General features: G+C 40.1%; 2 protein-coding genes across 2 annotated transcripts; both read left to right on the forward strand.

Moving 5' to 3' along the window:
* Positions 1 to 49: 49 nt before the first annotated feature.
* On the forward strand, positions 50 to 6,564 carry cdk20 (cyclin-dependent kinase 20). The gene is made up of 8 exons (XM_012826114.3): positions 50 to 2,099; positions 2,426 to 2,539; positions 2,639 to 2,827; positions 2,978 to 3,099; positions 3,456 to 3,518; positions 3,695 to 3,818; positions 3,992 to 4,147; positions 5,640 to 6,564. Exons 1-8 carry the CDS (start codon positions 2,025 to 2,027, stop codon positions 5,820 to 5,822), a joined length of 1,026 nt encoding a protein of 341 aa, XP_012681568.1. The 5' UTR covers positions 50 to 2,024; the 3' UTR covers positions 5,823 to 6,564.
* A 97-nt stretch (positions 6,565 to 6,661) lies between these two features.
* gata1b (GATA binding protein 1b) lies at positions 6,662 to 11,842 on the forward strand. Its single transcript, XM_012826004.2, has 6 exons — positions 6,662 to 8,292; positions 9,171 to 9,431; positions 9,676 to 10,188; positions 10,464 to 10,609; positions 10,975 to 11,100; positions 11,377 to 11,842. Exons 2-6 carry the CDS (start codon positions 9,197 to 9,199, stop codon positions 11,686 to 11,688), a joined length of 1,332 nt encoding a protein of 443 aa, XP_012681458.1. The 5' UTR covers positions 6,662 to 8,292; positions 9,171 to 9,196; the 3' UTR covers positions 11,689 to 11,842.
* Positions 11,843 to 12,558: the final 716 nt, after the last annotated feature.

The following is a 12,558-nucleotide window of genomic DNA, read 5'->3' on the forward strand; positions in this document are numbered from 1 at the left end:
TGTTTCAGCTGTATTACTAGTTTGTCATGTTCTCTTCCATATCCTTTAATCTTTTTGCTTATTCAATACAAGCAATAGAGGAAGAAAATCTCTGCTGTCAGTTCATCAATATATTTTTTGTACTGGATATGTCTGTAAATTTCAATGGGGGTGGCTGTATTGATATGGAAGTTTGGTGTTGGAGGTTGTACAGATAAGCTTCAACTGAGGAATCGCATCCAAGCGGAAAACAAACAGCACTTGCAGATGGTTCATCCAATGCAGAGGAAAAAGACTTTTGTTTTTCTTTTTTTCTTTTCTTTTTTTTTCTCATTTTAAAAACTGTAATTATACATGAAACCAGAGTCCTGTAGCCCCGTTATATTGCATCACTGTGTGTTCATACATTTACTAAACGGAACTGATTTAAAAAGGACTACGATTTCATACTGAGAATGAAAGGACTTTGATTCACATAGATGGGGAGGCTCAAGACTTTTGCAAAGAAAATAAATTCTAATCTTGTATAAAGAAAAGTTCAAAAAATTAGCAAGTGATGCAAAAGTTCTCTGTGGTTTATTTTTGTATTTTTTCTTTTAAAAAAAAAAAAGCAAACTTTTTTTTCCCTTCTCTTTCTTGTGTATGTGTGCTTCGGAACAACATTTTTAGAAGTCTCGCGCTTTGTTTTCCCTCCTCAAATCCTGTTACCTACTCATTCCCATAGTTTCCATATGCTTGTTCAGAAGTGGCGACTACTAGGGAGCCACAATGTTTGCTCACAACCATTGTAAACTGAGAGGGTTGGAGTTGGAGACGGAGTGTGATTTTCTTGTTTTCTTTGTGTGTGTGTGTACGTTCTGAGAAAAAAATGACAACAACATGACAATACTTAACAATACAGAAGGATCCGTGAGAAAAGGCTTAAGCTTGTTTTCCTGTGGACTGTCTTGGAGGCTTCGCTGGGAAAAGAAAAATCATTAGGTTCATTGTTTTCATCTACCAATCCTGTTGATATTAGTCAATATTTTCCATCAGACCCACTTTCTGTGTCTGAATGTTACCTAAAAAACTTCCCCCCTTTAGACTTTTTTTTTTTTTTTACCCCAATGTTTCTAGATATATTTGTATTATTTTTCTTCTGGAGAAAATATCTAACCATTCAGTCTTTTTAGGTTGTTCGTGTCTTTGCAGATGATTTTTTTGGGATGCAAGTCTGTGTATTGTGATGGAAATGTTTCCCAGAGGTTAAACTTGTATGTCTTTTTGAATGGATCTGAGGAACATGTTTTTTGTTTTCTTTTTGCATTTGGAAATGAGTGACAGATGATGGACATAGCCAGAGTTTGAGCTCAGTTGTAAATTAGTTCTTTCAAGTAGCAAGAGTTAAGAAAAACAGAGGTAAGAAAAAGAAAAACAAAACAGCAAAAAAAGAAAAACAAAAAAAAAAGAGAACTTGCCTTTTTTATATAATTATCTGTAACAAAATGTTTTTACATGTTGGTCATCTATTGATTGCTTTTTGTGTCTTGACATATAAAAGAAATGGAAATCTGCCCTTTTTTTATGTCCTTTATGTGCTTCTTCACTTAGTAAGGATTTAAGTTAAATGATAAGGCAGCTGAAAGCATTATGTATTTTTTTCCTTATTGAATGCAAAGATCACTTCTTTTCTCCTTTATTTTTCCTATCTGTAGTATTACCATTAGGCCAGAAATTGGAGCGGGTCATTTCAGAATGAATAATATTGAGTTCTTAAACTCTAGCTTTGGTTTAATTTAATACATATTAGAGTTTTATAATGACCATGTGAAATTCTTATTAGTAAACAGAGGGCGTTGAAGGCAGTGAAGATCAGCAGGACCAATCAAAACTATCCATTTAGTTTAGGCCCGCCCATGGTCGGGAGCTTCTACTGTGGAGTATCCATAGAAACAGGCACGACGGTGCCTGGTGTTGGCTTAGGAACGTACCTCGTAAGACGTTTGCTATGAGGCTGAATTGCTATCTTGCTTCCTTCTTACTTTCTAAATGTACCTCTTTGAGCAATGGATCAATACAGTATTTTGGGTAGAATTGGCGAGGGAGCCCACGGCATTGTTTTCAAAGCGAAACACATCGAGGTCAGTCAATTTGCTAATGTTATCCTATGCTAGCTAAAATGTGATGCTAACTTTCTTGCGTGTTTAACGTTACTTGTCTGCAATAGATAGATGTAGTGTAGGAGCAAATGTCTGATTTCACATTTTTGGATGACATTAACGTTGGTTGGCAACTCAAATAACATTATCTATTGATATGTAGCTAGCTAACTATCAGTGGTTAGCAACTTAGGCACATATTCACAATTTTGTCATAGTTCCGGCTTAAGATATAAAGTAACTTAACTTGTATTCAAATGTTGATAACGTTAGTCATGGTATTGCAACTCGCGGGGCATTTTTTTCAGACAGGGGAGACCGTGGCATTGAAAAAGGTTGCCTTAAGGAAGCTCGAGGATGGGATTCCTAATCAAGCACTTAGAGAAATCAAAGCTCTCCAAGAAATAGAGGATAATCAGTATGTAAGTAGCCTAACTAATCAAACCTAATAATGAAACAAATTATCTAACTTGTGTGATGTAGCCTCCCTAGCAACAGCCTTCGAATTCTACCATTTTCAGGTTGTGAAGCTGAAGGATGTCTTCCCTCACGGCACAGGCTTCGTGCTTGTGTTTGAGTACATGCTGTCAGACCTGTCAGAAGTCATCCGAAATTCTCAGAGGCCCCTGACTGAATCGCAGGTCAAAGGTTACATGATGATGTTACTGAAAGGGGTGGCCTTCTGTCATGAAAACTCCATTATGCACCGTGTAAGGCCCATTTGGGTTCAGACTTAAATGTATTGTTTGTGTGTAATTTAATTGGTCATTAACACCCTTGTTGCTACATTGTATACTAGAATGTCATATTAATTGTCATCGTGACCATATTTTTGTTTTCGTTTTTTTTTCCCTCTCCAGGATCTAAAACCAGCTAACCTCTTGATAAGCTCCACTGGGCATCTCAAGATTGCTGACTTCGGTCTGGCCAGACTTTTCTCCAATGAGGGAGATAGGCTGTACAGTCATCAAGTGGCCACCAGGTAGCATACTTCAGAGACTGTATAGTCAAAGAAACAGCCATAACAGGAAGATAACCTGAATTTTAGTTAACCTCCTTGAAGGTGTAGACCACTTTGTTGGTATACCATGCACATGCAAGATCACCTTCAGGGTCTTGTGGTTGCATTTATTTCATGACAGGTCTTGTGTTTGATCAATACCAGTCTTCATAAGCTCACAATGCTCAGTATTGCAGCTGTAGTGTATTCCAGAAAAAGGTCATTAGGTTAGTGGGGCACGTGGTAAAGTCAAGCCATCAGTGTTTTGCGTTTCTGCCACACCCATTCCTTTTAATGGTCCCTTTGTGTGTCCATGAGTCATGATGTTTTCTCTTTAGGTGGTACCGTGCACCAGAACTTCTTTACGGTGCCAGAAAATATGACGAAGGTGTGGACCTATGGTGAGATACTTAAGTATTCTAGTATTACTTAAAGAGCTGTATTTTCAGGACTTTTCTTCATTGAAACAGGTTATATATGTCCTGTAATTCTGTGCATAGGTTTGTATCCACCTCACCAGGCAGTCGATGGCAGAAGAGCACACCTTAACCATGTTATAGCTTCTTTCTGTTTTTAGGGCAGTCGGCTGCATTTTTGGGGAACTTCTGAACAACTCCCCTCTTTTTCCTGGAGAAAATGACATTGAGCAGCTTTGCTGTGTGCTGCGGGTGCTTGGAACCCCCAATCATCGTGTGTGGCCGGTGAGTGGATAGTTAAACCAGAAAGGAAATTACACAGATGGAACAAAACATGGATAGAAGTCCTGCGACTCAGCTGACTGTAGTCATCTCTAAATAGCTGCAAAATATGTGATTTATGCTCTAATGTTGTTCCATGCTTTACTCCTTCATATTTAAATGTATTGGGTGTTCAGGAGATCACTGAGCTACCAGATTACAACAAGATCACATTCAAGGAGAACCCTCCCATCCCTCTGGAGGAGATTGTTCCAGACACTTCTCCCCAGGCTGTGGACCTGCTCAAGAAGTTCCTGGTCTATCCATCAAAGCAGAGAATCAGTGCAAGACAGGTCAGAGGGCACTACCATGCACATGTTTTCTTTAGCTGTTAAAGTAAATTGTCAGGTTGTTAAGGTAAATTGTCACCATCATCTGACAGTTATAGAAATCTGCGGGACTCTCTTTAGTTCTGGAATCTGTGCGAAAACTTTCAACACAATCTGGATGTATTTAGAAATAAGGAAACTTCCAAAAGAGACTGGTATTCCTGGCTGCCAGTGGTATTGAGTGCCACAGCACATTGGCTGAAGATGCTGGTCCATTGATGGCCTTTTTGTCTCATGCAAATACTTTGCCTTAATCAGAGGTTTGCCACTTTCTCCCTAGAGATGTGGGCAGGTGGATTAAGATAACTGGCGCAGCAAAAAAAACTTGGGTTTCCACACAGTTTTTCACATCTGTAAGTACATTGGCTCTGTCCTCACGCAGGGGTACCAGAATAATGTAGGTACATTAGCTCTGTGGACGGGCACCAAATAAATGTGGGTGCGATTGTGCCCTCACAAAGGCCACGAAGATAACAACAGCACTAATAAAAAGTTGGTGATCTCACCCGATTGGATAGGCATCAACTATTCTTCAACACAACAACAGATCAATTAAGTTTAACACATGGGGGAGCTACACAAAGTGTGGTGTAAAGGATCAGCCCCAAATCAGTTTCATATAGCAGTCTCATAAAATATACTGAACTACCAGTTTGTAACTATGACTAATAATTAACTTAAAAACTACAACCAAAATGACCGTATCAATATGTAGGAAAGGTTGAAAGTCTTTGGAGTTATGAAAACTAGAGGTGGGCAGCATCCACCCTTGTGAATAAACCATAATATAATCAAAAGCATTTATTTACAAGTGTTTGTGAGTATGCAAGTGTGCATGCTCGAGTGTGCTTATGTCAAGAATGTTCCAGAAAGAATGTCCGTGTCTTTATTCTGCCTTCATATGTTCCGATTATTGAGTCCGAAACAATAGAGAATGTGAAGCGGGAACTTTGAGTTTCCTCTCTGCTTGTGTGGCTATATTGATGGCCAATTCAAAGTATGTGCATGATCTGAGTACAATAAGGGTGCCAGGTTAGGGAAGAGGGTGGTTTGTTTGCATGCAAGACCCCGCGTCTCTGTGAGGCATAACTAACCCCAACACGTGTAGGCTATGGTGTGGCAAAGCCAACTACCATATAATCTGACTGTGAAAAGAGATCAAAACCATGAAGCTCAGTGAATAAACCAAATCATTGCATGTGCATTGACAAAAGTTGAGCAGTCCTTTGCTTGGCTATGTATATCGTTATGCTATTTTAGTTATGTAGGCCCAGTAGGAGGAGAGGTGCGACTTCTTTACCTGGTGACTAAGGTTTTACAGTAACAGTTCCGTTAAAATCACACAATGAATAAATTAATCTCTGTGGAGTCCCAATTGTATCTACATATCCGTCACCAAAATGTGTCAGAGGAGATTTTCATCTAAAGCTGTACCTCCCCATTTTTCCGCCTGCAGGCGTTGCTGCATCCCTACTTTTTCACGGACCCCATGCCCGCTCATCATTCCGAGCTACCCATTCCCCAGCGCGGGGGGAAGCACTCTCGCCAGCGTCTCCAGCCCCCGCACGAGTTCTCTGTAGACCGCCCTCTACAGGAAAGCTTGGTAGATCCCGCACTCATTGAGGGATATGCACAGTGATGATCGTGATGCTCTCATGGTAAATGCTACTTATTCATTCTTTTTATTGGCCACTTGGGTTAATTTATCCTCATTCATGTAATAATGTCACGAACCATAAAGAAAAAGCCCCTTGGAAACTGATCTTTGTCACATGTGTTCCATAGATGGTCATTAAACAAACTCTATTTGTTCAAGAACAAATACATTTCAGGATACAGAGTCCCGAAATAGTGTTTATAAAGGGCAAGTGCAACTTCAGGGGGTGACTGAAAAGTTTCACACCAGTAGACTAGTGCTGTCACATGTGCTGTGGGGGCATGTGTTTGAACTAGAGATAAGAGGAGGTGGTTTTGGATGGAAGAGGATGAAATGTGTTGTGTACATTGGAGATAAGACTCATTCATGGAAGTTTGCCATCCTGGAACCTAAGAAAGTTAAAATTCTGACTTTTTAAATGAAATACTGTTTGTGTGTGTGTGTGTGTTAATGGGTTGGAAACGATATAATTGTAAATTGTTGTTTACATTTTTTTTTTAATATGTATAAAAATGTACTGGAACCTTTGCCTTAAACATTAAAGCACATTTTTCAATTCAGTTTTGCTCTCTTATGTTAAGTGTTCCTGAGTATTTTGTAACCGTTGTGTTGGATGGTTTACATCGCTCATCTCAACCTCCCTGACATATCGGTGTACCCAATGACATTCTCTGTGCCTTTGCATATGTCGTTTTACCAATAAACTGGTTTATTATCTACTCTACCTCTTTTTGAATGTCCATTAATTAACTATTGGCCAATCCTTTGTTATAACATTATGCAGTTAGTACTGCAAGGACAAATACCCCATCTCTACTCTGATACCTTCGTCTCTTCTCTTTAACCTCTATAAAAAGAAGTCGCTGCAGGCTTGTCCCTATTGTGAATTTCACTTCCTCCATTTTGGACTGTCTATTACCCAACAAAGGCTGAGTTGTTGAAAAGCTACAGAGGAAACACTCGACTTATATCTTCACACATGCAAACACTAAAGAGACTGGAGGCTATTAATAGCTTAATATCCCTTATCATTTTAGCATGGTGAGTCACCACTGAATGAAGAGCAGTACAAAGCAACTCAGACACTAGGTGGAAAGTGTAGCATAGATGTGGAGGTGCTTACCGGCTGAGTGGATTTGGTGTACATTGCTTATTTCACAAGTAGCACCAAAAGAAAGAGAATTCAAATGAAAAGTATTAGTTATTTGGAAATGTGAGCATATTTTTGGGGAATTTTGATATTTCATTACTTTCTTACCACCAGGAATATAATATGCACTCCCAAGCCTGTATATGAAAACAGCTTTTATGGGTATATGTGCTTAAACACTGTACAAAGGTTTCTTTGTCATTATGTGTTCAATTATAAATATCACCATTGGTCATACACCATCATGTCAGCCACCGTTCCTCTTCCCCCTCAACACCCACAGACTTCTGGTGAATTTCCCTGAGAAATGAATAGACAAAGGAAGAAGAACAGTCTATTTTGCCTAACAAATTACGTCCACAGTCCTTTACTGTCTGGGTCCCTGTGACACTATTAGGCCATATCTATGAGTCTGATTGCAGCGTTTGTCATATTTGCATTCGAGCACTCCGCTCAACTTGCTCGGTTCAGTTGGGGTGATATTGAACGATCTCCTTTGCATTGCCTTTGTCTGACTAGTGCTTTCACTCAATTCATAAAGCAGTGACTTCAATTAACTTAAAAATACCACAGTCAGTGGCTCAAAAACGTTTTTATCTCACAAACTGCCATTCATGAATATCCACGTTCTTGTGAGGAGTTTGTAATTGTTTATGTGCAAAGTGAATTAAATTAAATGTCATGAATTATGAATATGAATTAAATTAAATGTATACAATCTTTTTGCATTTTTGTAACTGACTTTAATACTAAACTCTGAAGTACTTGAATTGCTAGAGTTGATCTATTGCCAACCTTGAAAGCAGAGCAATACCATCTTATTATTATTATTATTATAATTTTTTTTATTATAAGGTCCTGAGCTTAATGTGCAGCACGTGGCTTTGTGTCCAACTGGTTAAACTGTGCAGGAGAGTAAGTAACTAGGCAAGTCAAGTCTAACTGGTTAAGTTTTACAGAGCTGCGACTAAAAATCTGTATAGACCCCCAAGACATTGCATCTACTTTCTAAAGTGTTAATAAAAGCAGAAAGTGAAATTTTGGCACATGTTGAACACTGCGAGATGCCACTGACATGCGCTTCCTGACGCTGAGAATAACTGGTGCAGGAGGTGTGTCTTTCAAAGAGTGTTTTTTTCTTAAGTTGTGACCCTGTGTGTGAGCCCTCCCTTTGTGCCCTGTTTGTAACCTTAGGCAGTGGTACTCGCTGCCAGTTATCGCTCACCCACTGTGCCACATGGTATCTCACCTCCTTCTACTAATCCACATCTGCTTCAGAGAGATACGAGACTGCATAAACAGGTAAGGGCTTAATTGCTGTACTTGCCATAATCCACTAGCACTGAAGTGTTTGATAGCTGGGAGCATATTTTCAGGCTTTATGAAATTTAAAAAGTTATTACCTGAGTAACCAAATGCTGATAGAAGTTCCTTAATACATATTGTTGTTGTCCATATAAACTTAATATTTGTACTTATTTAAGAAAACTCATGGGTTTTAAATTTCAGATGCACAAGTCTGAATGTAGGGATGACGGCTCTATGTAGATGGGAATACTGTGCATGGTGCCATCATCATTCATTTCATAATACTAATGCAGTAGAACAGGCAAAGGGAGAAAGTACCTAATTCAGAGACCTCAAGCAACACTGAAATCTTCAGTATTTCGCAATGCTGATAACTTTAGTCTGTATGTAGGGATGACAGCCTTGTGTAGATGGAAATATGGTGCGTAGTGCCATCATCATTCATTTTTATAATACTAATGAAGTACTTATTACTAACTGAAGTATTTCACCATGCTAATAACTTTATTTGTAGCGTAAGCTGTAAGTGATTTCACACAACACCAGAGTTTAATTGTACTCTATTGAATCAGGCACCTGCAATCTGCCTATGTGCCCATCTCTAGGAACATTTCCTTATCCTCTGCATCAGATCAGACCGTTGGTTCTAACCTTGGCAGAGATATGCAAATGAAGGGGCCATAACAGACATTTATGTCAAAATGTGTTTCCTTCATCCATGAATTTCAAAAGGAGAGAAACTGATTGTGATTTTGATTATGTGGAAAGAATGGAAAATTCCGTTGGAACATCTGCATTTGTGGAAAAAAAGGATTCTATGCTCTGACTTAGCCATGGCTCTTTTGCTGAACGTTCCTTTACCGTTTCAACAGTCAATCACACTGTGTCAGCAGCATTCATGTTTGAGTGTGCAGCGGCGGTGATAGACGCCTCCATGGAGCAGTCACGTTGGTTGTCCCCGACATTCCTGCCCTCCGAAGCCTTGGCAGCCTTCTCCTCTGAGTCTGCTTTTATGCCTCCACCTGAAGAGGAGCCATCATGCTCCGGTGTGGAGTCCGACCTCAGTGTGCTGCCATCCATCTTCACCAGCTCAGCACACAGTCGACACACGCCATCATACAGACACAGTCCAGGTCAGTCATCGTAAACCCCAAACACTGGTATGACTGCAAAGCACACTTACACTAATGTGTGCATAAATGTACAGATACAAAATGTAACTTCTCGATCTCACTGTACCTGTAGTGGTATTGATAATAAGCGAACAAAATGACAATGTAAATGACAGTGAGATTTTTGACTTGCTTCATATGCTTTCAAACATTTATATACTCAACAAAGAGTTGTCTCCCTGCATTTTCATCTTTTCCCATACAGTTCGACAGGTGTACTCCTCCCCTTCCTTCCTGAATAACATGTCCTGGTTAGATGGCTCGGCAGGGCAATCCCCGACTGCCTCTTATCCCCCACACTCCTCTTCCTCCTCCTGGCACAGCAGCCCTTTCTCTAAAGCCTCCCTCCACCCGAACCAGCACCTCTCCCCATCCTTCCTCCCCACCGTCGCCTCTCTCTCCTCCCTCAAGTCACTGAGAATGGAGCCCCTCGCCCCCGGACAGGATTTCAAGGAGAACCTCCGGCTCCAGGAGTGTGTGAAGGGAGAGAGACTGACTCCTCATGAAGGGGGTGAAGAGGCCACCCGTCTCCACACTCCCCACTTGGTCAGCCCCACAGCGGGAAGGGGCTATAGCCACTCCCCACAGTCCCACTCATACACTCCCACACACTACACTGCATATGTGCCTCCCCCACAAGACCACAGCACCGCTGCCATCTACCTGCCCTCCTCTTTCTCCCCAAAAATACGCAACAAGATGGCCTTCTTTCCTCCAGGTAAGCCAACTGAATGAAGGTCTCTCTGGTGCAAAACAGGGTTTCACAACAGTTTCGTAATGCTGTAAGAACGTGGCAATGCAGAATTAATTAGCTTAATTACAAAAGCTTTAATATACAAATATACCTCAATGTGTTTTATGTTGCATTGCCTTTTGAGTGATTGAGTAATGTATGTAATTGTATCAGGCATTTATGATGTGACAGAGGTGCTAAAGGGACAATGTGTACTGCGTATTAATTTTGAATTCCATTTGTGTTCTGTACTGTGACAGAGGCAAGGGAATGTGTGAACTGTGGGGCCACAGCCACCCCACTCTGGAGGCGAGATGGTACAGGCCACTACCTCTGCAATGCCTGTGGACTATACCACAAAATGAATGGACAGAATCGACCTCTCATTCGGCCCAAGAAGAGACTGGTAAGGTTCTTTAATGATAATACGATTTTCACACCGTGCCATACTGTTGATGGGTCTAAAAAGTCTGCATTTCTTTTCTTCTTTGATATTATTATCCATCCACTGTTAAGTCTCACCTTTTAAGGTTCTTCAATTTGTTCCAATAAAGGCACCCCAAAAGCTTAAAGTTAGGACCCTTTCATAAAAGGCTCATTATTGGTTATCATCTTAGTATCTGCTCTGGTTGTCTCCCAGGTTGTAATGTAGAAAGATACCCATGTAAAGAAATGTATACATGTATAACCCCTTAGATTTAAAAGAATATTTTAAATCGTTGTTGTTCTATAAATGTAGTACCTGTAACTGATTCATTTTCATCTCTAAAGGTTGTTAGTAAGAGGGTGGGCACTCAGTGTGCCAACTGCCATACCAGCACAACAACCCTGTGGAGACGCAATGCCAGTGGAGATCCAGTGTGCAACGCCTGTGGCCTATACTTCAAACTCCACAACGTGAGCATCCTTACTCTCTTACTTAGGAATGTTGAATTCAGAAGGCGATGTGTTTGAAAAGTACAAAACGTTCTCTCTAAACTGGTGCTTAATATTTACGTTATCTCCCTCAATTACAAAAGTGAGATCTTCAGAGGGAAATTATGCATCTGACTTATTTGTTAATGTGTCTGCATCTGTATTATCACAAGGTTCAGTCACGATCCCCACCTGCATGTGATGTAAAGGAGGAGGAGAAGTGACAAATATAAACTTAACTGGTTTTCCTTATACCAGGTGAATAGACCTCTTACCATGAAGAAGGATGGTATCCAGACACGCAACCGCAAAGTGTCCAGCAAGAGCAGGAAGGGCAAGAGAGGCTGCCTGTCCGAGACAGACTTCTACCCCCACATATCCAGGGGCCCTTCCTCTGAGCAGCACATAGACTCTTACCCTCCAGGCTCTGCTCCTTTCCTCTCCTACAACCACTCACCACACATCATCCCCTCTTCCCCCTCACTACACCCTGCTGTCTCCCTGCCCTACCCGTACCATCCAAACACCAGTCTGATTCCCACACTCATGGGAGAGGCCAGGGTATATTAATCTGATGAAAATGAAGCCAAGCATAGTAATGTGTTTCTAATATTTGCATATACCCTTACTGACATGTGCATCAGATATTAGTGCAGTCGTATTGTTGGTTTTTTAATGGTTGCTGTTTTTTTGGAAATGAATAAAGCTAACTTTTTTAATTCAATGTGGCAAATGAGTATTGTGTCAGTGATGTGAGAGGTCTTTTATCATTTGTCTTTTTGAATTCAACATTATAATGATTACGATTTGATTGTGTAAAAGGCATTCTGGTTATAATGAAGATTTGATTGTATAAAAGACATTCTTGACAATCTAGTACACCGTTTAATGTGGTAAACCATTCTTATCAATCCACAGTAGACAACATAACAGAAACATTTATATCCCCCTCCTGCCTCTAATATTTTGACGTGGTTAGGCCTGAAGGCTATCATGCAATCGTCTGTGGGAGGTGGAATTTACTCTTTCAGTCTTTCATAGGAAGTATGCAAATCTCGTTTTTGCCGTTCTGCACTGGCATTACCTCAACGTTAAAACATTAGATTAGATCTGTTTTACAATTGTTTTTTTTTTATTTCAAGAAAGCCAATCATTCCTCAAACCAGCCCGGTAATCTGTTGTAGATACAGATTTCATATAATCAGTTAAAATGATATTTTCAATTAAAACTGATAATTAACCATTATGTTGCAAATAGCGAACAGATTTTTGTATTGTACAGTTTTTGTACTGTCTGTGGTAACTGTACTTCATAAATTGCAAGTGCCTCAATATTTGCTGCCAGGAAACAGACACAGTTCAATTCTATGTGTTATAACACAGTACACTATATAGTGTTCATGTAAAATATGAATAGGGTAAGATTGTGCCTGCCGTGAA

The sequence above is a fragment of the Clupea harengus genome, chromosome 4 (assembly GCF_900700415.2).
Source record: "Clupea harengus chromosome 4, Ch_v2.0.2, whole genome shotgun sequence".
In the NCBI taxonomy this organism is placed as follows: domain Eukaryota; kingdom Metazoa; phylum Chordata; class Actinopteri; order Clupeiformes; family Clupeidae; genus Clupea; species Clupea harengus.